This window comes from Pongo pygmaeus, chromosome 10 (genome assembly GCF_028885625.2).
Source record: "Pongo pygmaeus isolate AG05252 chromosome 10, NHGRI_mPonPyg2-v2.0_pri, whole genome shotgun sequence".
NCBI classification, from domain to species: Eukaryota; Metazoa; Chordata; class Mammalia; order Primates; family Hominidae; genus Pongo; species Pongo pygmaeus.
In genome coordinates, this window is record NC_072383.2 from 9732816 (window position 1) to 9760139 (window position 27324).

A 27324-nucleotide genomic window follows, 5' to 3' on the forward strand; every position below is an offset into this window, starting at 1 on the left:
TTTGAGACATTGATGATAAAGCATTAAGCCACCTGTGGGGCCCTTTAAGCATGATAAACTGTGCTACCACACAGGTTGCACGTTCACATATCTGGCCCTGCAAATGGAGTGATTTTTGCCCATGATCAATTCACCATGGCCTCTTTGGGCTCAGTGAATTTGCTTCTTCAGGAGGGTAATTTTCTCTTCTTTCTCTGCTAAGCTGTTTAACAGTAGCCGCCCTGCCTAATGGGCTTCATCCATCCATTTCTCTTAGATCGTTATCATGACGCACTAGGATGAAGCACACCCTTTCTCCTAGTCTTGAGGAAACATCGATATTCAGAATATTTAAACCCAGGCACTGACCAATCAGAAGAGTTTCTGGCCAACGTTCCGCACTTGAGGGAAATGACATTATCTGAGCCCTAAAGAAAAAGGTTGTAGATATTCTCCAGATCAAAGCATCGCCAGGAAGATTTTAGATGTTGAAGTTCGTAATACTTCCTAAAGCAGGTATGAATTACTTGTAACTTAATAGGTATATTAACTGATGAAGTTTTCATTTCTCAGGACAAACCAGTCAAGGAAGGTGCTATTATACTCCTTTTATTCATATAGATCTTGAGGCTGAGAGTGTTTAATCAATATGCTATAATTATTGTGTAATAATAAATTACCATAAACTAGGGGTGCTATGATCTCAATATTTGTGTCTCCCACTCCCAAATTCACATGTTGAAATCCTGACTCCCAAAGTGATGGCATTAGGAGATGAAACCTTTGGGAGGTGATTAAGTCATGAGGATAGAACACTGATGAATGGGGTTAGTGCCCTTAAAAAAGGGGCCCACCAAAGCTCCCTTGTTCCTTCTACTATGTGAGGACACATCTAGAAGTTGCCATCAATGAACCAGAAAGTGGGCCCTCACCAGGCACCAAATCTGCCAGCGCTCTGATCTTGGACTTCCAGCCTCCTGAACTGTGAGAAATAAATTTCTGTTGTTTATAAGTTACCCATTTTATGGTATTTTGTTATAGGCCACATGAACTAAGACAAATGGATTAAAAACAACACAAATTATTATCTTACTGTCTAGAAATGAGAGGTTCAAAATGGCTAAAGTTAGGGTGCCACTGATAGGGCTGCATTTCTTTCGGAGGCTCTAGGGAAGAAGCTGTTTCCTTGCCTTTTTCAGCTTCCAGAGGCCGCCTGCATTCCTTAGCTTACGGTCCCTTGCTACAGCTTTAAAGCCAGCAGCACAGCGTCTTCAAATCTCTCTCTGACAGTGACATTCCTGCCTTCCCCTAATAAAGACCCTTGTGATTAGATTAGGCCCACCTGGATTATCCAAAATAATCCCTCTGTCTTTAGACCCTTAACCATATCTGCAAAATGTCTTTTGTCATGTAAAATAACATCCTTACCTCAAGGTTTTGGGAATTAGCTTATTAATGTCTTTAGGGGGTCATTATTCTGCTTTCCACATACATTTAAAATTAACTGTCAGGCTACAAAAGTCATATATGAATTGAGCTTGTTTTGCTCCAAAGGCTGTGTTCTTTTTTTATTTTTTTTATTTTTATTTTTTGAGACGGACTCTCACTGTCACCCAGGTGGGAGTGCAGTGGCACAATCTCGGCTCACTGCAACCTCCGCCTCCTGGGTACGAGCGATTCTCCTGCCTCAGCCTCCCAAGTAGCTGGGATTACAGGTGCGCACCACCACGCCCAGCCAGTTTTTGTATTTTTAGTAGAGACAGGGTTTTGCCATGTTGGCCAGGCTGGTCTCCAACTCCTGACCTGAGGTGATCTGCCTGCCTCGGCCTCCCAAAGTACTGGGATTACAGGCGTGAGCCACCACGCCCTGTCAGCTGTGTTCTTTTACATCATAATACACTGCCTTTTATATCCCTCACTTATTCAATATCATTACCATCCATCATGCTGTCACAAACACAAAAACCCAAGAAAAGTGGGATACAGGTCATTAAGAATAAATAATTTTTATAAACTTTTGTTCTTTCTTGTAACTTTTTATCAGTCAGCTATTCCAATGAAGCAAAATCTGATAATATATTGCTTTTATACTACTTAGTTGAGACACTCACATCTATTGAAGAGTAATGGGTACCTTGAAGGGGCTTTTTTCTTTCCTTTTATATCCGGTCAATTAGTCATCAATTTCTGCCTTCTAATATAGAGTCAACTAAAAAATTATATTTTGAAAAAAGAAATTTATTTTCTAAATGAAGTTAAAATTACTCTGTATGTGTACTTCTTTTCCTCACACTGGAATTCTCTAAGGACAGTGTAAATGCACATCACTGTATCTTATGTATGGTATCAGCTATTTAACACAAGGTTGCATAAGAAAGTAAGCACGATGGCTTAGAAGTCATGAGATTCACATAGTTTAATATAAAGCTCTTGTGATAATTGGAGAGTTATTTTGTCACGTTTCTCCTTTCATAATTTATGCTCCAGCTCTCAGATTTCAGGTGTTTTCCCAACTCTGAGATATATTCTCTTCTCTCTGGGCCTAACTAAAGAAACTAGAAGACTTCCTTCAACTGGAAGACTTCTTCCTCCACCTCAAATGCCTCACTTTATTTTTTTAATTAATTAATTAATTTATTCATTTATTATTTTGAGACAGAGTCTCGCTCTTTCGCCCAGGCCGGACTGCAGTGGCACTATCTCTGCTCACTGCAAGCTCCGCCTCCTGGGTTCACGCCATTCTCCTGCCTCAGCCTCCCGAGTAGCTGGGACCACAGACCCCCGCCACCGCGCCCGGCTAATTTTTTGTATTTTTAGTAGAGACAGGGTTTCACTGTGTTAGCCAGGATGTATTTATTTATTTATTTTAAGACAGAGTCTCACTCTGTCGCCCACGTGGTGCAACCTTAGCTCACTGCAACCTCTGCCTCTAGGGTTCAAGCAATTCTCCTGCCTCAGCCTCCCAAGTAGCTAGGACTACAGGTGCAAGCCACCATGCCCAGCTAATTTTTGTATTTTTAGTAGAGATAGGATTTCACCATGTTGGTCAGGCTGATCTTGAACTCCTGACCTCAGGTGATCCACCCGCATTGGCCTCCCAAAGTGCTGGGATTGCAGGTATGAGTCACCATGCCTGGCCTAAATGCCTCACTTTATTTAACTAACTCCAGCTCATTTGAGTGGTACTTTCTTGGGAAAACTTCTTCTGGGTTAAGTACCCTCATTAACTGCTCTCCTAATAAATTATTCTACTGCCATTCACATCGTGTTACAATAAGTCATGTATACCTACTTATTTTTCAGTTTCATATTAACTTCCTTAAAGAAAGGGACATTACTCTACCCTCAAAGTCCACCTGGCATGCTGGCTGAAAGACGTTAAGTTTGAAAATATTTGTTAAAGGGTAAATGATTATGTACATCTTTAGGACTTCATGAACTTACTTTCAGTTTAGTTTCCACATAAGGAGAAACTTACAGCAAGGTAGAAACCAAGAGATTGATATGAATAAATGATGTGATTAACTCACAAATACCTTGTCATTTGATATTTGACCTTTAAAGTAGTTTTCATATCAGATCTTTCAGTCATGGGTTCTATAGCTTACTGTGAACTTAGACATATTAGTCCCTCACCCAAGATCATCTGAAAAATAAAGGTCATATCAGCCTCATTAGTTATGCCAATTAAATAAGAACACATATTTAAATCTCATATTAATGTGTATGGAGCATAGTAAGCAGTAATAAGCTGGCATGTTGTCATGCCAGGCTAGTAACAGTAAAAGTAATAGTTTCACTGGAAGGTCCAAGACTGGTGTGGAAATTCCAAGATGATGTGAAATTTATCAGGGTTTACCTTCTGTCCCCTTTAAGCTAAAAATGAAATCATAAAAGGATATGAAAGGGATAAGCCTGACAGTTCATATCCACTTCTGTGTATGATAATATAACTGGAGAGACATCAAACTCATGCTGAGAACAACTAGAAGAGTTAGAATTGAAGAAAAAGGATTTCATTAAGATATTAGAGAGTGTTCAAGGCAACTGGAGGGGGAACAAAGATTCTGGAAAGGGGCCACAGAGAAGTGAGTCAGCATTCCAGGAGCCACCCTTCTCTTAGGGGCATCTTGGCAGTGGGTCAGATGCTGAGATTCTGGGGAGAGGGCAGTGGATACCAGGCATTTTTTGGGGGGAGAGAAAAATCTCTTCCTAAAGCACTTGAAGGGCCAAAACCCCCAGAGAGGAGAGAGGGCCAAAGAAATGAGAAAAATTTTTCTCTCAAGCAATTTTCAAATTATTAAATTTCACAGGAAAAGAGGTTAGGAAGAACTGTGTGAAAAACAGACTTCAACTTTTAGCAATCACGTGTTGTTCAGGAGACAAAACCAAATTCAACTTCCAACAAAGAGAAGCAGCTTTGATAAAAAGCAGGTTCTCAGATGGAATTTCTAGAAGGCTTTATCATAGGTCCTAGGACAAACTAGAAATGATGAAATAGTAAAGAAAGAGTTATATAGAATCTTACAGAAACTGGAACTCAGTCCTAACTCAACTTCGTTTCTATTCGATTAAGGCAATAGCTGTCCAATCTGGAACTTATTTCTCACAGGTAAGGGGGGACTACTGTATAGAATTCAAAAGCAGGGAAAATAAATTTATGTTGTAAGAGTTAAGATAGAGATTATATTTGGGGTAATGAGCATTGCAGGACATGAGTAGGGCACATAGCATGTTGGTATTGTTTTATGTGGTTTTAAGATATACTTCATCTAAGCACTTGTTGCATGTTATATTTTTAATGAATGTGTTTAGTTATATGCTTATGATTTGTGCACATTACTATAAATTATACTTTAGTAAAAGGTGCCCTTACCGGCATTTATATACAAGAAATCAACACATCTGACAAGAAGCTCCTGCTGCTAAAGAGTCTCTGTGCTCCTGGATTATGCCAGAGTGAGCACAGAAGCTGCACACCATTCAAGCCCATTTTTGAAACGTTGTTGTAGCAGCCATAGCAGCAAATTCCCAAAATATCTTGCAGAAATTGAAAACAAGATATTTTTTGAATGAGCATAAACTCTTGGGAATGAATTTTAATTTGAGATTAAAGTTGCTGTTGTCTTTACTTACCTAACATTCATTTCCTCTGAGAGCCAACTCCTTCCTTTCAATAAATTCTTATTTTCTATCACAATATTGCTTTGTACTGCACAAAATACAATTATAATTTTTAATAGTCAAAAAAATTTTAAGTTATCAAACATTAGTTTCTTTCGTAACCAAAATACTGTTAGAGAAGTAGCTTCAACTTTTTTTCTTTTAAATTCTTACAAACACCAGTTTATTCTGTTGTGATGAGCTGATTTTTGAAACAATTTATGCTTCATTTGTTCCTCTAGCCATATTTAACTTAAAGGCTTGACATTTTGAGTTACTGGGGAGGTTACACACTGACACATTTAAATCGTTGGGCTTTTTTTTTTGTCTTGTTTTGAATCATTCTTGGGGTTGAAAACGTAGAGACTGTGGTTTAGATCACTCATAGAAACTGGAGGCAAAATGCATGACAGGAACAATGTGGAGAAAGACATTGCACCATCTGAATTGCCTGCAAACCCAGGTAAGAAGCTGGGCTCTACAGAGTAAGTGTGAGGACTGGAATGGGAAGGTAGTGGTAGTGATGGGCTCACACAGGAAAGGTGCTGATCTAGTAAAAAGTTTTCAAGGATAAGAGATGGAATGTGGGAGTCCATAAATTGGCTTATAATTTGTGTAAAACATGCATATATTTATATTCCCAGTTCTAACAACTAAAGAGAGGGAACAATGAGAGAAAGATGTAAGACAATGAGATAAGGTTAAGTTTAGGATTGAAAATAAAAAGTTAATTTCACTAAAAAAAAACAAAAACCATACAAACTCTAAAGTGTTACTCAGATACAAGATACTATCATTATTACATAGGTAGAAAACCTATCATGGAAGCTCTTAAGAGAGAAAAGGTAGAAAATAGTATGTAAAGGACATTTACAAATCAAAAAAGTAAAAGGTTGAAGTAAAAACTTAGTAGGGCATTCTAATGGAATTATGTTACATTGGATGCACTGGAAATATATATATATATAGCTTTATATGATGATTTAGTAAGTGAAAAAAATGACTTTTGCCACAGTTAGGGAAAATCAAGGTTTTATAACTTAGGACTTAAAAGTTTGGAGTTTTTTTCCTCCCAACTTAAAAGGTAATCAATTTAGAGAAAAGGTAATTCAGACGCGGAAAAAGATGAACTCTAAATGTTGTTAAATGACTTCATTTATTTCTTCATTCATTGGGTATTTTGAGCATTTTATACCAAATGCTTTAAAGTATTTGTCAGATAGTTCCAACATCTCTGTTGTGTCCTCCTTGGCTTGTGTCGTCTTTCCTCATGGAAGTTGACATTTTCATGGTTCTTCATATACTGTGTAATTTTGGATTGCAATTTGAACGTTTTGAACAAATATTTAGTTAGACTGGATCTTATTTAAATTTTGGAGTATATTGATACTATTGTTTTAGCAAGCAATCACCCTGGTGAGATGAAGACAATCTGTGGGATCTGGTTCCAATGTCAGTTCCATTCTGAAAGCCTTTGTAGTGCTATTCAGCTATGTGCATCAACCAGGGGTGAAATTGGGAACTGTGCAATGCTCTATTCATTAGTTCAGGTCTTAGCATCTTTAGTATACCAATTAGAACCATATCTAGGCATGCATAAGTTGAGGGGCAGGTGAATCCAGGAGTTTATAAATAATGTTCATGGGTCTCTTTCTAAAGTTTCTTCCTCTTCACCATCTGACCAGTACTTTCAGGTTCCCAGGGGCTTCTCCTTTCCATCCTCCAGCTAGAAATGCGGGGCTCCTTTTATTCTGATGAACCATACACTTCTGCAATTATGGCTGCATCTTTAAGCTCATGTGGCAGACAGACAGTGAGAGAAGAAAAAAAAGCAAGAGGTTTGGCCCCACTCTCATGGAGCCACAGCTCTACTGAATGGAGAGGATTGACTTTTCTTTTCTTTTTTTGAGGCGGAGTCTCGCTCTGTCCCCCAGGCTGGAGTGCAGTGGCGTGATCTCGGCTCACTGCAAGCCCCGCCTCCTGGGTTCACGCCATTCTCCTGCCTCAGCCTCCCAAGTAGCTGGGACTACAGGCGCCCGCCACCACGCCTGGCTACTTTTTTGTATTTTTAGTAGAGACGGGGTTTCACCGTGTTAGCCAGGATGGTCTCAATCTCCTGACTTTGTGATCCGCCCGCCTCGGCCTCCCAAAGTGCTGGGATTACAGGCGTGAGCCACCACGCCCGGCCGAGGATTAACCTTTCTCAAGGTTTTGGCTATTGCATGTTGCTGTAGTTTCCCCTACCATCATCAGATTGCCTGAGGTTTGAGGCACATGAGAATGTAGACAAGAGGGGGAGAAAAAATAAATGTGGTATTTTCATACTGTATTTGAGGTAGGAGTTTGCTTTTCTGTTCCTCAGACCATACCTCTAGTGCTTCTCCTGGAGCCCTCTCTATTTTTATGCTGACAGAGGCTCAATTCCATGTTTCTGGCTGTATTAAGTTCAGGGCAGTGATACTGGAGGAGGGAAATTTAAATTCACCACTGGTTTGATGGCTCTTTAAATTTGGATATTCTTGTAAGATCTGCTGCTAGTATATCCTTTTTCCTTTTGCTCTTTTTTTTGTTGTTTAAAGACCATATTTTTAGAGCCTTTTTGGGATCACAGCAAAATTGTGAGACAGGTAGTTTGTTTTTTTTTTTTTTTTTAATTTTCTCCTTGTTGCCACACATACATAGACTCTGTCTTAGTCTGTTTTGTGCTGCTATTACAGAATACCCAAGACTGGGTAATTTATAATGAACAAAATCTATTGGCTCATAGTTCTGGAGGCTGGAAAGTTCAAGACTGAGAGACACATCTTGCTCCATCATCCCATGGCAAAATTTGGAAGGGCAAGAGAGCGCATGCATAACAAAGAGAGCAAGAGGCACCAAACTTGCTTTTATAACAAATCCACTTTCGTGATAGTAAACCCACTCCCATTATAAGGACATTATGACCTGATTACCTCTTAAAGGGCCTGCCTCTCAACACTATTGCATTGGGGATTAAGTATCTAACACATGAACTTTGGAGACACATTCAAACCATAGCAGTCTCTAACATCAACATTCTTCACCAGCAGTACATTTATTACAATTAATAACCTACATTGGCATATTGTAGTCACTCAAAATTCATAGTCTGATGGACTTCCCTTTGTCGGTGACCTGACCTTTCTCCCTGGCTGCCCTTAATATTTTTTCTTCCATTCTGACCTTGGAGTATGTGTCTTGGGGTTGATCTTCTCATGAAGTATCTTATTGGGGTTCTCTGGATTTCCTGAATTTGAATGTTGGCCTGTCTTGCTAGGTTGGGGAAGTTCTCCTGGATTATATCCTGAAGTGTGTTTTCCAACTTGATTCCATCCTGCCTGTCTCTTTCAGGTACTCCAATCAGTGGTAGGATCTGTCTTTTTACATAGTCCCATAGTTCTTGGAAGTTTTGTTCTTTTCATTCTTTTTTCTCTAATCTTGTCTGTCTGCCTTATTTCAGCAAGATAGTCTTCAAGCTCTGATATTTTCTCTTCTGCTTGGTCAATTCGGCTATTGATACTTGTGTTTGCAACATGATGTTCTCATGCTGTGTTTTTCAGCTCCATCAGGTCATTTGTGTTCCTCTCTGAACTGGTTATTCTGGTTAACAGCTCCTGTAATCTTTTATCATGCTTCTTAGCTTCTTTGCATTGGGTTAGAACATAATGCTTTAGCTCAGCGAAATTCGTTATTACCAACTTTCTGAAGCTTACTTCTGTCAGTTCATCCATCTCCGCTTCAGCCTTGTTCTATGCCCTCACAGGAGAACTGTTGCGATCATTTGGAGGAGAAGAGGCATTCTGGCTTTTGGAATTTTCAGCGTTTTTTCATTGTTTTTTCCTCATCTTCGTGGATTTATCCACCTTTGATCTTTGAGGCTCATGACCTTTGAATGGGGTTTTTGTGGAGTCTTTTTTGTTGATGTTGTTGTTGTTACTTTCTGTTTATTTATCTTCTAACAGTCAGCCTTTCTGCTGCAGGTCTGCTGGGGATCCATTCCAGACCCTGTTCACATGGGTATCACCAGTGGAGGCTGCAGAACAGCAGATTGCTGCCTGCTTCTTCCTTCAGAAGTTTCGCCCCAGAGGGGCACTGGCCTGATGCCAGCTGGAACTCTTCTGTATGAGGTGTCTGGTGACCCTTGTTGGGAAGTCTCACCCAGTCAGGAGGCATGGGATCAAGGACCCGCTTATGTAGAGTCTGACATTCCCTTAGCAGAGCTGGTGCACTGTGCTGGGGGAATCCCACTCATCGGGTTCATCTCATCTCTTCAGAGCCAGCAGGCAGAAAAGATTAAGTCCGATGAACCTGAAACTGCCTCTCCCCTCAGGTACTCTGACTCAGGGAGATGAGAGTTCTGTCTGTAAGCCCCTGACTGGAGCTGCTGGAATTCTTGCAGGGATGACCTGCCTGGTGAGGAGGGATGGCTCAGGGTCCCACCTAAAGAGGCAGTCTGGCCACAACCTGCCACAGCCACTTTGCTGCACTGTGGGAAATTTGGCCCAGTCCAAACCTCTCAGGCTCCTTTGCACTGTCAGGGGCAAACCGCCAACTAATGGTGGTCATCCCTCCCCCCAGGAACTTAGTCATTCCAGGCACTCTCCAGACTACTCTGCTGGCAGCGGGGATCTCAAGCCAGTGGGTCTTAGCTTGCAGGGATCCATGGGAGTAGAACCCACTGATTGAGACTGCTGGGCTCTCCTCCTTGGCTTCAGCCCCCTTTCCATGGGACTGGATGGTTCTCCTGCCTCACTGGAGTTCCAGGTACCACTGGAGTATGTAAAAACTCCTGCAGCTCAGTGCCTGCCTAAACAGCCACCAGTGGGAGTGGCTGTCATTGGTTTGCCCAGGTTTGTGCTTGAGACCCAGGGCCCTGGTGGTGTAGGCTCACGAGGGAATCTTCTGATCTGCAGACTGCAAAAATCTGTGGGAGAAGCATAGTACCCCTGGTGGGTAGGACAGACCCTCCCCACTTCCCTTACCTCAGGGAGGCAGGTCTCCCTGCCCTGTGAAGCTCCTGAGTGAAATGACACCCCACCTGCTTTCTTCCTGCTTTCTGTGGGTTGCACCAGCTGCCCAATGAGATGAACTTGGCACCTCAGATGGAGATGCAGAATTCACCTGCCTTCTGCATTCATCTCACTGGGAGCTTCAGACCAGAGCTGTTTCCATTTGGCCATTTTGGCCCCTCCCTTCAAGTATGTTTTCTTTTGTAAGAAACTGCCAAAGTGGCTGTAGCATTTAGCTTTCTTACCAGTAATGCATGAGACTTCTGGTTGCTCCACATCCTTGCTAGCATTTGATATTGTTAGTGTTTTAATGTAACACTTAAGTAATATGTAATGATATCTCATTATTTTAACTTGCAATTCTCAAAAGACATATGATATTAATAATTTGTCTTTTCATTATTTTGATTATGTCTTTTGAAGGTCAAAAGTTTTTAGTTTTAATGAAGTCCAGTTATCAGTTCTTTCTTTCATGGATTGTGCCTTTGGTATTATATTTAAAAAGTCATCACCATACCCAAAGTTATCTAGGCTTTCTCTTATATTATCTTCCATGAGTTTTACAGTTTTGTGTTTTACCTTTAGGACTATGATACATTTTCAGTTATTTTGGTGAAAAATGTAAAATCTGGGCCTAGATTCATTTATTTGTATGTGGGTGTCTAGTTGTTCAGCATCGTTAGTTGAAAAGACTGTCTTTTCTTAATTGTATTGCTTTTGCTCCTTTATCAAAGATCAGTTGACTATATTTATCTGGGTCTATTTCTTTTTAGTCTGCTACTCTGCTTTCTATTTGAATAGACAAATTTATTTGTCTATTCTTTTTTTTTTTTTTTTTTTAAGAGACGGAGTCTCACTCTCTTGCCTAGGCTGGAGTGCAGTGGCGCAATCTCGGCTCACTGCAAGCTCTGCCTCCTGGGTTCACCCACCATTCTCCTGCCTCAGCCTCCTGAGTAGCTGGGACTACAGACACCTGCCACCATGCCCAGCTAATGTTTGTATTTTTAGTAGAGATGGGGTTTCACCGTATTAGCCAGGATGGTATTGATCTCCTGACCTCATGATCTACCTGCCTTGGCCTCCCAAAGTGCTGGGATTACAGGTGTGAGCCACCGCACCCAGCCTTATTTGTCTGTTCTTTAACAAATACCACACTGTCTTGATTACTGTAGTTTTAGAGTAAATCATGAAGTCAGGTAGTATCAGTTTAACTTTGCTCATCTCCTTCAATAATGTGTTTGCTTTTCTGGGTCTTTTGCCTATCTATATAAACTTTAGAATCAGTTTGTTGATATTTATACAATAACTTGCTGAGATTATTATTCTCATTGCATTTAATCTGTAGATTAAGCTGGGAAGAATTGATATCTTGGCAGTGTTCAGTCTTTCTCTCCATGAACATAAAATACTTCTCCATTTATTTAGTTCTTCATTGATTTCATTCATCAGTTTGTAGTTTTCCACATATAGATTTTGTATATATTTTGTTAGATTTATGCCTAAGTATTTTATTTTTTGAGTGATAATGTATATGGCACTGTGTTCTCAATTAAAAGTCTATTTGTTCATTTCTGGCATATAGAAAAGTGATTGACTTTTGTGTATTAGCCATGCATTCTGCAATCTTACATATTAGTAAACTTGCATATCAGTTCCCAGAATTGTCAATTCTTTTGGATTTTCTACATAGATGATTATGTCATCTGCAAAGAAATACAGTTTTATTTCTTACTTTCTCATCTGTATACCTTTTATTTCCTTTATTTCCTTTTCTTGTCTTACTGTGTTATCTAGTACTTCCAGAACAATGTTGTAAAGTATTGGCGAGAGGGACATCTTTGCCTTGTTCTTGATCTTAGTGGGAAAACTTCAAGTTTCTCACCATAGTTGAGGATGTTAGCTGTAGGTTATTGTAGATATTCTTTATTAAGGTGAAGAAGTTCTTCCCTATTTCTAGTTTACTGGGAGTTTTTGTCACAAATCCGTGTTGAATTTTGTTTACTGAAAGTTTTTATCACAAATGGGTGTTGAGTTTTCTTAAATATTTTTTGTATATATTGATATAATCAAGTGTTTTTTTTAGCTTGTTAATGTTATGGATAACATTAATTGATTTTTTAATGTTGAACCTGCCTTAAATAGCTGAAATAAATTTCACTTCATCACAGTGTATAATTCTTTTTATACATCATTGGATTGGATTTGCTAATGTTTTGTTAAGGTTTTGCATCTATGTTCATGGGGTATATTGGTCCATAGTTTTCTTGTGATGTCTTAATCTGATTTTCCTATTAGGATAAAGCTGGCCTCATAGAATGCGTTAAGAAGTATTCTCTTGGCTCTAACTTCTAAAACAAATTATAGACAATTGGTATAATTTTTTCCTTAAATATTTGGTTGAATTCACCAGTGAGTCCATCTTGACATGGTGCTTTCTGTTTTGGAAGGTCAACTTCTGTAATAAATGTAAACATATTTAGGTCATCTATTTCTCCATGTATGAGTTTAGACAAATTATGTCTCTCAAGTGATTGATCCTCTGTGTGGACATAGAACTGTCCATTTTAGCATCCATGGGATCTGTAGTAACAACTCCTTATTTATTTCTGATATAGATAATTTGTGTCCTTCCTCTTTTCTTCTTGATTAGCCTGGCTAGAGCCTTATCCTTTTTTTTTTTTTTTAATCTTTCAAACCTAGTTTTTGGTTGTGATAACTTTTTTCTATTAGTGTCCGATTTTTTATTTCTGCTCTAATTATTTCTTTTCTTCTGTTTACTTTGCACCTGATTTGCTCTTCTATTTCTAGTTTCCTAAGGTGTAAACTTAGATCATTAATTTTAGATCTTTATTTTTTTCTAATAGATGCATTCGATCCTATCAATTTCTCTTTAAACAATGCTTTTACTGCATCCCACAAATTTTGTTAAGCTGTATTTTCATTTTCATTTAGTTGAAATATTTTAAAACTTCTGTTGTGATTTCTTCCTTGACCCATATGTTGTTTAGAAACATATTGTTTAATCTCCACATGTTTGTGGAGATTAGTGGGATTTTAAAATTTTCTTTCTGTTATTGACTCCAGTTTATTTACATTGTGGTCTGAGAGCAGACACTGTATGATTTCTATTTTGTTAAATTTGTTAGGATATGTTTTATGGCCCAGAAGGTGGTCTATTATGGTGACTATTCCATGTAATCTTGAGAGTGTGTATTTTGCTGTTGTTGGACAAAGTAGTCTATAGATGTCAATTATATTCGGTTAATTGATGGTGTTGCTGAGTTCACCTAAGTTCTACTGATTTTCTGCCTGCTGGATCCGGGCATTTCTTTCTTTCTTTTTTTTTTTTTTATTTTGTTGTTTTTGAGACAGAGTCTCACTCTGTCACCAGACTGGAGTGCAGTAATGCAATCTCATCTCATTTCAACCACTGCTTCCCGGGTTCAAGCAATCCTCCCACCTCAGTCTCCTGAGTAGCTGGGAATACCGGCAAATACCACTACACTTGGCTCATTTTTGTCTTTTTGTAGAGACAGAATTTTACCACATTGCTCAGGTTGGTCTTGAACTCCTGAGATCAAATAATCCAGCCTTTTGGGCCTCCCAAAGTGCTGAGATTACAGGCATGAGCCACTGTACCCTGCTGGATCTGTGCATTTCCAATAGAGTGTTGTTGAAATCTCCAACTATGATAATGAATTCGTTGATTTCTCCTTGCAGTTCTATTAATTTTTGCCTCACATAGTTAAATACTCTCTTGTTAGGTGCGTGCACATTTAGGTTTGTTATGCGGAAACATAGCATAGTTTCTTGGAAAGCTAATTCTTATACCATTATGCAATGCTTTTCTTCATTCCTGATAAATTTCCTTGCTTTGAGGTTTGTTCTGTTTGAAATTTGTATAGCTTCTCCTGCTTTCTTTTGTTTGTGCCAGTATGATATAATACATATATATATTCATGATCCATGTACTTTTAATTTGTGTGTCTTTATATTTAAAGTGCATTTCCTGCAGACATCATATAGTTTAATCTCTGATTTTTAATTGGTGCATTTAGATCATTGATATTAAAATGATTATTAATATAGGTGGATTAAATATCTACCATATTTCTTTCTGTTTTCTATTTGTTGCCTTTGTTCTTTGTTTCTATTTTTGTTTTTCATTCTCTTATTTTCAGAGACAGAGTCTCATTCTGTTCATTAGGCTAGAGTGTGGTGGTATAAGCATAGCTCCCTGTACCCTTGAAATCCTAGGCCCAAGTGATTCTCCTACCTGAGCCCTGAGTACCTGGTATTACGGGCATGTGCCACAAAGCCTGGCTAATTTTTATTTAATTTTTGTAGAGACAGAGTCTTGCTACATTGCCCAGGCTGGTCTTGAACTTCTGGCCTCAAATGATCCTCCTGCCTCAGTGTCCCAAAGGGTCGGGATTATAAGTGTAAGCTACCACACCCAGCCATGTTTTCCATTTTTTTCCTGCATTTTTAGTTTTTAACTTAGTATTTATAAATTTCCATATTTTCTCATTCTTAGTATATCAATTATACTTTAAAAATGTGATTTTAGTGGTTACCCTAGTGTTTGCAATATACACTCACAACTAACATAAGTTTGCTTTCAAATAATACTATACCATTTCACAGGTACTGTGAGTACCTTATAATAAAAAAAATCCTAATTCTCTGCTTTTATCCCATGCGTCATTTCTGTTATTTATTTTATTTACGTATAAGAATACATAAGCATATAAATATATATAAAAGATGTATACATAAGCACGCATAATTAAATATATTGCTACTATTGTTATTTTGAACAAACTGCCATTTGTTAGGTCAATTAAGAATAAGAAAAATAGTTTTATTTTACCTTCACTTATTTTTTATATTGTTCCTTTTTCATATAATTTATGTTTCTAACCTGTATAATTCTCTTTCCTTTTAAAATAATTGCATTTAACTTTTTTGTTTTTTGATATAAGACAAGTCTACTGGCAACAAGTTATCTCAATGTTTGTTTGTCCAAAATAATGTTTGTTTCTCATTCACTTTGAATAATTTTTTTGGCTAAAGAATTCTAAGTTGATAAGGTTTTTTCTCTTAATACCTTAAATATTTGTTTCCACTGTCTTCTTGCTTGCATGGTTTTTGAGAATAATGTAAATGTCATTTTTATCTTTGTTTCTCTACATATAGAATTTATTTTCCTCTGGATTCTCTTATGATTTCTTAAATCTTTGATAAAGGGTACAGGGGCATATGTGAACTCTATGTTTTTAATTCAGTATTTCTGTCAACTTAAACTGATAAAAACTAAAATCTATTGATTAAGACAAATATCTTGGGAAACATCAATGTAAAGCTTGCTAATGTCTCTAGTGTTGGGGGGAATGTTGGAGAAAAATATGCCTATTTAGCTAAGGACAAACCTAGATAAATTAACTAGAAGTGTGAATTGTATGCAGGAGATTGTGTCAGAACAGGGTTCCAATAATAAACTTCATAAGAGGTTTTAGATAACCTAAGACATTTTGAAATATAACACAACTACAGGAAATTATACAATACAAATATGTAGCTTGATTAATTATTATAAGATAAACACCTTTATTGACTCCTGATATGGCCTAGCTGTGTCTTCACCTAAGTCTCATCTTGAATTGTAGTTCTCATAATCCCCACTTGTCATGGGAGGGACCCAGTGGGAGATAACTGAATCATGGAGGTGGTTACCCTCGTGCTGTTCTCGTGATAGTAAGTGAGTTTTCATGATATCTGATGGTTTTATAAGGGGCTTTTACCCCTTTGTTAGGCACTTCTGTCTCCTGCTGCCATGTGAAGAAGAACATGTTTGCTTCCTCTTCCACCATTATTGTAAGTTTCCTGAGGCCTCCCCAGCCATGTAGAACTGTGAGTCAATTAAACTTCTTTCCTTTTTAAATTATCCAGTCTCGGGCAGTTCTTCATAGCAGTGAGGATGGTCTAATACAACTACTAACATTGTCTGAGAAAGATCCTTGTTATGTGGCTCAGAGGCCCTCCATGTATTCTTAACTATTCACTCTCCTATCCTTCCAAGAATAACACTAATTTGACCTCTACAATAATCACTTTATCACTCCAGTTTTGCCTTTTTTCCTCCAAAACAATGCCTTTTAAGTCTATTTTAATCGATAGATTTCCTCTTAATATCATTTAAAAATATTTCTTTACATTTTTAGACAGAAATCAGAATAATTTGCTATGTTGAATTTCCAGTAATTTGGATTTTGTTGATTTCATTCCTGTGGTTTAGTTGACATGAATCTCTCCAATTGAAAGGGTAACTTGAATATGGTAGCTGGAAATTTAAAATCAATTCTTTTAACTTGGAAAATGATTAAATTCTGGAGATAGAATAGTAAGTTCATAAGATGACAGGTCATTTGCATCCTCTAGTGAAAAGCGAAGGAATTAAATAAAAATAACATTTTGATGCTTAATGTTTCTGGCTTAATGTTTATGTCTGTATTTAATTGTTAAAATGTTTTTCAATAATTTTTTCCAGGTTATCTACATTCAAAAGAGCATTCTATTAAAGCTACCTTAATTTGGCGCTTATTTTTCTTAATCATGTTTCTGACAATCATAGTGTGTGGAATGGTTGCTGCTTTAAGCGGTAAGTGAACTGTAATCTTTATTCATCTGGAGAGAATTATACTTGTAAAAAGAAGAGAAAGAATCTAAATAATTTTGTTATTCTTTACAGCTTTTAATATATTGTCTCACTAACTGAGTTAAACTCTAACAACTTTTTAAGTGGCATCAAAAATTTTAATTATGTAAATAGGGTTCACATTATTCCAAGTTTAGTGAGATGATCAGAGTCTTCAGAAGGTAGAAGACAGACCACTATTCCTTAAGAATATTGATGCAAAAATTAAAAAAAATAGTAAACTGAAAAATAGTCTTTTGTCCAATCTAGGGGCATGGTTAATTTTACCTCCACAACAACCTTGTTTCATTAAAAATAGCAAAACAGATGGTTTAAAGTACACAAAACTACTAAGTGGCTGTATAACATTACAGGCAGCCTGTTCTTTCTTCCTAGCTATTTGAGCATGTTCTGTCCCTTGTTTTTTTTTAGCATATGTAGCCCATCTTCCTAGAAAACAAACTCCTTTTAGTGATTGTACCCTAAAAGCAATTTAGCTATAAAAATTATCTTGTACCTCAAAACATACTTGCAGTGCATCTAATATAGACCAAGCTAAGACATAGAAAACTACAAAAGCACTTTCTCCAAACCTCATGCCAATCTGGGTATCAACCTAAAATCTACCCCCTGTTATTATATTCTGAAGTAATTTCAGAGAGACCCTTCAAATACTGCTTACATAACTTAGAGTCAGCAATACTTGGAACACTCCATGTTCTAGATAATTTCTATTCATTTGCAAATCTTTTGCTTATTATCTTTTGCCATTTTGAAACCACAGATAATATACTTTATACATTTATGAAGCAAAAATAATTTTTTTATTTCAGAGATTTAAGTCAACTAATTGTAACTATTTAAGAAAGAAAAAATTGGAAAGAGACAATTTTTGTAGTCTGTAAGTACCTCAATATTAATCAAGGGAATGTATTCTGAAATATAATTTAAATTTATAGCCCTTTTTTTACAGTAAGCATATGAAATTGACACTTATGACTGTTTTCCTTTATTATCCATTATGTGTTTCTCTTCCTTTCAGCTAGCAATTTGACTGGAAATGATTTCTTGTGTGGAGCCAATAGCTGGAGCCATCTTCTAATCTGGTCATTTTCTTTCTTTCTGTTTTTGAATGTGTTATTATTTATTACTTTGTATCATTTTTATGTTTTATTTAACATTTAGATTGTTAGTTAACTATTCAAGTGTGGTATTTCCCCATTTAGATCGAGTTATTTAGATTGGCTTTAGTTATAAAAATTCCTAATAGAGCTTTGCAGTTATAGCTCTGGTCCCTAACTTTTTTTTTTAATTATACTTTAAGTTCTAGGATAAATGTGCAGAACCCGCAGGTTTGTTACATAGGTATACATGTGCCATGGTGGTTTGATGCACCTATCAACCCGTCATCTATATTAGGTATTTCTCCTAATGCTATCCCTCCCGTTGCCCCCCAACCCTCAACAGGCCTCAGTGTGTGATGTTCCCCTCCCTGCATCCATGTGTTCTCATTGTTCAACTCCCACATATGAGTGAGAATCTGCAGTATTTGGTTTTCTGTTCCTGTGTTAGTTTGATGAGAATGATGGTTTCCAGTTTCATTTGTCTCCCTGCAAAGAATATGAACTCATTCTTCTTTATGGCTGTATAGTATTCCATGGTGTATATGTGCCACATTTTCTTTATCCAGTCTATCATTGATGAGCATTTGGGTTGGTTCCAAGTCTTTGCTATTGTGAATAGTGCCACAGTAAACATACGTGTGCATGCGTCTTTATAGTAGAATGATTTATAATCCTTTGGGTATAGACCCAGTATTTCTGGTTATAGATCCTTGAGTAATTGCCACACTGTATTCCAAAATGGTTGAACTAATTTACACTCCCCCCAACAGTGTAAAAGTGTTCCTATCTCTCTACATCCTCTTCAGCGTCTGTTGTTTCCCGACTTTTTAATGATTGTCATTGTAACTGGCATGAGATGGTATCTCGTTGTTGTTTTGATTTGAATTTCTCTAATGATCAGTTATGATGAGCTTTTTATCATATATTTGTTGGCCACATAAATGTCTTCTTTTATGAAGTGTCTGTTCATATCTTTTGCCCATTTTTTGATAGGGTTTTTTGTTTTATTCTTGTAAATTTGTTTAAGTTCCTTGTAGATTCTAGGTATTAGCTGTTTGTCAAATGGATAGATTGCAAAATTTTTCTCCCATTCTGTAGGTTGCCTGTTCACTCTGATGATAGGTTTTTTTTTTTTTTTTTTTTGTGCAGAAGCTCTTTAGTTAAATTAGATCCCACTTGTCAATTTTGGCTTTTGTTGCAATTGCTTTTGGTGCTTTAATCATAAAACCTTTGCTCATGCCTGTGTCCTGAATGGTATTGCCCAGGTTTTGTTCTCAGGTTTTTATGGTTTTAGGTCTTATGTTTAAGTCTTTAATCCATCTTGAGCTAATTTTTGTATAAGGTGTAAGGAAGGGGTCCAGCTTCAGTTTTCTGCATATGGCTAGCCAGTTTTCTCAACACCATTTATTAAATAGGGAATCCTTTCCCCATTGCTTGTTTTTGTCAGGTTTGTCAAAGATCAGATGGTTGTAGATGTTTGGTGTTATTTCTGAGGCCTCTGTTCTGTCCATTGGTCACTATATCTGTTTTGGTACCAACACCATGCTGTTTTGGTTAGTGTAGCCTTATAGTGTAGTTTGAAGTCAGGTAGCATGATGCCTCCAGCTTTGTTCTTTTTGCTTAGGATTGTCTTGGCTATACAGGCTCTTTTTTGGTTCCATATGAAATTTAAAGTTTTTTTTTTTTAAATTCTGTGAAGAAAGTCAATGGTAGCTTGATGGGAATAACATTCAATCTATAAATTACTTTGAGCTATATGACTATTTTCATAATATTGATTCTTCCTATCTATGAGCATGGAATGATTTTCCATTTGTTTGTGTCATCTCTTATTTCCTTGAGCAGTGATTTGTAGTTCTCCTTGAAGAGGTCCTTCACATCTCTTGTAAGTTGTATTCTTAGCTATTTTATTCTCTTAGTAGCAATTGTGAATGGGAGTTCACTCATGATTTGGCTCTCTGTTTGTCTGTTATTGGTGTATAGGAATGCTTGTGATTTTTGCACATTGATTTTGTATCCTGAGAATTTGCTGAAGTTGCTTATCAGCTTAATAAGTTTTAAGGGGATGAGACAATAGGGTTTTCTAAATATACAATTCTGTCATCTGCAAACAGAGATAATTTGACTTCCTCTCTTCCTATTGAATACACTTTATTTCTTTCTTTTACCTGATTGCCCTGACCAGAACTTCCAATACTATATTGAATGGGAGTGGTGAGAGAGGGCATCCTTGCCTTGTGCCAGTTTACAAAGGGAATGCTTCTAGCTTTTGGCCACTCAGTATGATATTCGTTATGAGTTTGTCTTAAATAGCTCTTATTATTTTAAGATCTGTTCCATCAATACCTAGTCTATTGTGTGTTTTTAGCATGAAGGGGTGTTGAATTTTATCAAAGGCCTTTTCTGCATCTATTGAGATCATCATGTGGTTTTTGTCATTGGTTCTGCTTATGTAATGGATTACATTTATTAATTTACATATATTGAACCAGACTTTCATCCCACGGATGAAGCTGACTTGATCATGGTGGATAAGCTTTTGATGTGCTGCTGGATTCGGCTGGCCAGTATTTTATTGAGGATTTTTGCATTGATGTTCATCAGGAATATTGGCCTGAAATTTTCTTTTTTGTTGTATCTCTGCTAGGTTTTGGTATTAGGATGATGCTGGTCTCATATAATGAGTTAGGGAGAATTCCCTCTTTTTCTATTGTTTGGAATAATTTCAGAAGGAATGGTACCAGCTCCTCTTCGTACCTCTGGTAGAATTCGGCAGTGCATATGTCTGGACCTGGGCTTGTTTTGGTTGGGTAGGCTATTAATTACTGCCTCAATTTCAGAACCTGTTATTGGTCTATTCAGGAATTTGATTTCTTCCTGGTTTAGTCTTGGGAGGGTGTATGTGTCCAGGAATTTATCCATTTCTTCTTTGCCTGGGTATCACCAGCAAAGGCTGCAGAAAAGCAAAGATTGCTGCCTGCTCCTTCCTCTGGAAGCTTCATCCCAGAGGGGCACCCACCAGATGCCAGCTGAGCTGTCCTGTTTGAGGTGCCTATCAACCCCTGCTAGGAGTTGTCTCCCAGTCAGGAGGCATGGGGGTCAGGGACCCACTTGAGAAGGCAGTCTTTCCCTCAGAAGAGCTCGAGCACTGTGCTGGGAGATCCACTGCTCTTTTCAGAGCTGGCCGGCAGGAATGTTTAAGTCTGCTGAAGCCATGACCACAGACACCCTTTCCCCCAGGTGCTCTGTCCCAGAGAGATAAGAGTTTTATCTATAAGCCCCTGACTGGGGCTGCTGCCTTTCTTTCAGAGATGCCCTGCCCAGAGAGGAGGAATCTAGAGAGGCAGTCCGGCTGCAGTGGCTTTGCTGCACTGTGGTGGGTTCCACCCAGTCCGAACTTCCCCCGGGGCTTTGTTTACACTGTGAGGGGAAAATCACCTACTCAAGCCTCAGTAATGGCGGATGCACCTCCCCTCACCAAGCTTGAGCATCTGGGGTCCACTTCAGACTACTGTGCTGGCAGCAAGAATTTCCAGCTAGTGGATCTTAGCTTGCTGGGCTCTGTGGGGATTGGACCCACTGAGCAAGACCACTTGGCTCCCTGGCTTCAGCCCCCTTTCCAGCAGAGTGAATGATTCTGTCTCAGTGGGTTCCAGGCACCACTGGGGTATGAAAAAAACTCCTGCAGTTAGCTCGGTGACTGCCCAAATGGCCACCCAGTTTTGTGCTTGAAACTCAGGGTTCTGGTAGTGTTGGCACTCTAGGGAATCTCCTGGTCTGTGGGTTGCAAAAACCGTGGGAAAAGCGTAGTATCTGGGCCAGATAGCACCTCACAGCACAGTCCCTCACAGCTTCCCTTGACTAGGGGAGGGCGTTCTCCCACCCCTTGTGCTTCCTGGGTGAAGCAGTGCCCCACCCTGCTTCTGCTTGTCCTCTGTGGGCTGCACCCACTGTGTAACCAGTCCCAGTGAGATGATCCTGGTACCTCAGTTGGAAATGCAGAAATCACCTGCCTTCTGCATTGGTCTCACTGGGAACTGCAGACCAGAGCTGTTCCTAATCAGCCATCTTGCCCTCTCTGGTCTGGTCATTTTCTTTAAACTGGTTGATACAGGAGCAGTGATAGCACAACAAATATGCACAGATTTGGGGAAAGTCATCCTGCCTTATGGTCTGGTTCAAGAAATTACATTTTAATAGTTAAAATTTGGTACCAGTTATAATCTGGTACCAAACCAGATACAATAAACGTTTGCCTCATGTTATGATTTGAGATTCAGATTACACCAGTTATTATTCATAACTAAGAGTGATTTCTCATCTCGTAAGAGCCAAATCCAAGGATAATGGTGCCAATTGATAGTAATGATTCTGTGAATACCCAGCATTCTGGTCTATCATAGACACTTTCAGAACCATTGAGTTGAAGGGAGAAGATGGTTATATAATAGAAGATGAACTGGTAGCTACTAGGGGCTCAGTGACAACAATCTGGAGAGACATTCATTCATCTCGATCCCACATGAAGAGAGCATTTCTCCTGATTATATAAGAAGTGGATCAGAAAAGCCTGTCCAGTGAAGTATTGCTGCCTTCAAAGTGTAGAAAACCTCACTAAATCTCCTTAGTGGAAGGAAGTTCACTGTACAACAACTTATTTCATATTTATGATAGTATTTAGACATATACAAGGCTTTTTCACATCAAGAAACCTTATTCACATAAGGCATCTATATCCTGCCCTTCATTTTACCAAGTCATCTAGAGCAGCAGTCCCCAACCTTGTTGGCATGAGGGACCAGTTTTGTGAAAGAGAATGTTTTCATGGACTGGGGTCAAGGAATGGTTTGGGGATAATTTAAGTGCATTACTTTTATTGTGCCCTTTATTTCCATTATTATTACATTGTGTAATAATATATAATAAAATAATTATACAACTCACCATAATGTAGAATCAGTGGGAGCCCTGAGCTTGTTTTTCTGAAAGTAGATGGTACCATCTGTGAGTGATGGGAGACAGTGACAGTTCATCAGGCATTAAATTCTCACAAGGAGCCCACAACCTAGATTCCTCACATGAGAAGTTCCCAACAGGGTTTGCCCTCCTATGAGAATCTAATGCCACTGGTGATCTGACAGGAGGTGGAGCTCATGAGGTAATGTGAGTGATGGGGAGTGGCTGTAAATACAGATGAAGCTTCACTTACTCATTTGCTGCTTACCTCCTGCTGTGCAGCCTGCTTCCTGACTTGTCCATGGACCAGTACTGATCCATGGCCTAGGGGTTGGGGACCCCTGATCTAGAGCACTTGGAGAACTATCTGTTCTCCAAAGCTGATCAAATGCTATCATTAATGTATCTAATATTTTAAGAAAGGGTAACACCATTGAGAGCCAAATAGATACATGGCCCAGAGCAAGCTTAAGTTAGTAATAACTCCTTTTTCAGCTCACCCGCTGCCGAAGGCATGAGTTTGAATCTCAGTTTTGCCATTTGCTGTGTAATGTATGCAATTATATTTAGCATCATATTTCTCATTTGAAAAATGAAAATAATACATTTAGTACTTAACAGGAGTGTCAGAAAGTATATTAGTACTTGGTAATTTATACAATACAATATAAAAGTAAGAAATTTTTATTTTATTTATTTTATTTATTTTTATTTTATTTTCAGCAATAAGAGCTAACTGCCATCAAGAGCCATCAGTATGTCTTCAAGCTGCATGCCCAGAAAGCTGGATTGGTTTTCAAAGAAAGTGCTTCTATTTTTCTGATGACACCAAGAACTGGACATCAAGTCAGAGGTTTTGTGACTCACAAGATGCTGATCTTGCTCAGGTTGAAAGCTTCCAGGAACTGGTAAGAAAATAGTTCTGGCCAGAATCAAAGATTCAGCCCTACAAGGATATATTTTCTGTGAAATTATCTAAGAAGTAGGTTTAGACATCTGCTTTTACATTGATTTTTTTTTGTATAACAAAAGAGTAACCTAGCATGTATTCCATTTTACAGTGAATCATCTAAAATTACCTTAATATTCATGGCAGGAACAGGCCCAGAGGGCAAGCAAGCCAGAGCCTTCTTTGATTTGTGAGCCAGAACTGTGCTAATAAGGATTAGAAAAGTATTGGTAAAAACTCAGTTTTAAGTGTGTATGAAGTTAGCAACATTGTTTCAAAATAAACAAGGCCAGGAGCAGTGACACATGCCTGTAATCTCAGCACTTTGGGAGGCCAAGGCGGGTGGATCACTTGAGGTCAGGAGTTTGAGATCAGCCTGGCCAACGTGGTGAAACCCCATCTCAACTAAAAAATACAAAAATTAGCTGGGCATGGTGGCATATGCCTGTAATTCCAGCTACTCAGGAGGCTGAGGCAGGAGAATTGCTTGAACCTGGGAGGTGGAGGCCTGCAGTTAGCTGAAATCATGCTACTGTACTCCAGCCTGGGCAACAGAGTGAGACTCTATCTCAAAAAAATAATAAAAACAATAAGTCAAGCAAGAATGATGTCATAGAGGATGGTAGACTAAAAAGCTACAGAAATCTGTTCTCCACTGAGAAAACTATTAAACTGTCAAAAACTGTCTGAAGTAACTATTTGGAATTCTCTAGTCAAACACTGGAAGCATCAAGGGAAGAGTTTGATAAAGAGGATGATAAATTTTGGTTAATGTCGGTGAATTTCAGCCTTTCCACTCAATAATAACTATTTTCCACACCCCATTATTGCAGGGATCCATGGGAACTGCTGACCATGTTCCTGTAATGAATTCCTGCAGCCAGGGTGGACAATAAGAACCTTTTTGTCCAAATATCAGGGTTATTGCTGATTTCTGCCTTTGAATGCTGAGGGGCAGACACAGAAATGGGCTATCATTGCATCAGTCCTCATCAGCTGAAGTGGCTTCCCAAGGATTTAAATAAATAGTATGTGTTTTTCCTCCATTTGGGAAGCAGTCATTTAAGACAATTTTTATTAGATAACTGGCTGACTGCAGAGATAACAGAACAGAGATTTCAATGACCATGCACAATGGAGAATAAAAATAGTTGGGAAAAAATCATGACCAAATGACTCTGAACCACAACAACCAAGATTTGACAATCCCTGAAGAGCAAAAGAATTAAGTTACCAGAGTTACCACAACATAGTACTCATAATGTCCAGTTCTCAAAAAAAATTACAAAACACGCAAAGAAAAGTATGGTTCATTCACAGGAAAAAAAAGTAATCTGACAGAAACTATCCCTGAAGAGGCTCAGATATTAAAAATATGAGTCAAAAATGTTAAATCAGCTGTCTTAAGTATAACCAATGAGTTAAAGGAAACTAGACAAAAAGCTAAAGGAAACCCAAAACATAATAAATGAACAAAATTAGAATATCAATATGAAGGTAGAAATTGTAAAAAAGAACCAAGCAAAAATTCCAGAGCTGAGAAGTACAATGACTGAAGTTTAAAAATAATTTTAAAAACTCGCTGAAGAAGTTCAACAGCAGATTTGAGAAGTAAGAGATCAGAAAACTTGAAAATAAGATAATTGAAACAATCCAGACTAAGAAAAACAAAGAAAAAGAATGAAGATAAATAAATTCTAAGGAACCTGTAGGATATCAGCAAACATACTAACATATGTACTGTAGAAATCCAGGAAAGAGAAGAGAAAGAGAAGCAGAGAAATACAGTTAAAGAAATAATGAAATTTCTTTCCAATTTCATTCCAATTTCAGACTTTCCAAAATCTGAGGAAATACATAAATATATATACATCCAAGAGGCTCAATGAACTCCAAAAGGGTAAACTTAAAGAGATCTACTTGAGACAAATTATAGTCAAGTTGACAAAATCCAAAGAGAGAATTTTGAAAGCAGCCAGAATGAAGCAACTCGTCATTTACATAAGACCCTGAATAAAATTAATAGCTGATTTTCTCTGAGAAACCATGGAGATCAGAAGGTAGTGGAATGGCATATTTAAATGTCTGAAAGAAAAAATAAAACTGCCAACCGTGAATTCTATGTATAGCAAAGTTGTCCTTCAAGAATGAAGGAAAAAGTAACACATTTTCAGATAACCAATAATTAAGGGATTTTATTACCAGTAGACATGTGCTACAGAAAATGCTAAAGGAAACCTTTTAGGCTGAACTGAAAGGACACTAGACAGCAACTCAGAACCTCCAAAATAAAGAATATTCATAAAAGTAACAATAGAGGTAAATATAAAACCCAGAATTACTACATGTGTCATATAGTTTATAACTTCTCCTATTTATAGCTTTCTATATTTATATTTATCTATCTATAATTTCATAGGCAAATGAATAAAAATTATAAATCTATGATAGTGGTCATATAATGTATAAAGATGCAATCTGTGAGAATCTTATGAAGCAGGAGGGATGAAGACATATAGGATCAAAATGTTTGCATAGTTATTGAAGCTATGTTGATATTATGAAATTATATTGTTACAAGTTTAAGATGCTAATTATAATTCTCAAGGTAACCACTAATAAAATTACCAAAAATATGCAGAAAAGGAAAAAAGAAAAACAATACACTATAAAAAATCAATTAAATACAAAAAAGTCAGTAACAGAAAACTTGAGAAACAAAGACATATAAGGTATAGAGAAAACAAATGATTAAATGGCAAAAGTAAATCTTGTTTTAGTAATCACATTAAATAGAAAAGGATGAAGCCATAGGGCTGAGACTGACAAGTTGGCTAAAAACCAAAATAAATTAAAAAGAAAAACAAGACTCATCTACATGCTGTCTATAAGAGACTTGCCTTAGATATAAGGACACAAAGAAGTTGAAAGTAAAAGGACTGAAAAAGATATTCCATACAAACAGTAGTAACCAAAATAGTGCTGAGTGGCCATATTTTTGTCAAACAAAATAAACTAAAGTAAAAAATTTTACAAGAGAAAAAGAAGGGCATTATGCATTGACAAAAATTTTGACATAGCCAAACAATTATCTGTTATATATGTACTTAATAATACAGCCTCAAAATATATGAAGCAATAATTGCTATAATTTAAGGGAGAAATGAACAGTTCTATGAAAAGTTGGAGAATGAAATATTCCACTTTCAACATGAGATTAAACAACTAGACAGAAGATCAATAAGGAAATAGAAAATTTGAACAACACTATAAACCAATTATCCCTGACAGGCATATACAGAAGAATCTACCCAACAGGAGCAGAATATTAATTGTTCTCAAATGCACATGGAACAATCTTAAAAATAGACCATATGTTAGGCCACAAAACAAGTGTTAATAAATTTGAAAATTTGAAGTCATAAA

The 27324-nt window shown here is 37.6% G+C and overlaps 1 protein-coding gene across 8 annotated transcripts in view; it reads left to right on the forward strand.

Annotated features, from left to right (window-relative positions):
• The first annotated feature begins 241 nt into the window (after positions 1-241).
• The window catches only part of CLEC2D (C-type lectin domain family 2 member D), a 31969-nt gene continuing 4886 nt past the window's right edge, over positions 242-27324 (forward strand). The window contains exons 1-5 of one of the 8 annotated variants that reach the window (XM_054443409.2): positions 5553-5605; positions 9144-9290; positions 15988-16049; positions 16723-16833; positions 23673-23857. In XM_054443409.2, the coding sequence (XP_054299384.1) occupies positions 9286-9290; positions 15988-16049; positions 16723-16833; positions 23673-23857 (363 nt within the window). In that variant the 5' untranslated portion in view covers positions 5553-5605; positions 9144-9285. The other 7 variants (XM_063672413.1, XM_054443407.2, XM_054443408.2 and 4 more) reach the window with 7 other exon arrangements.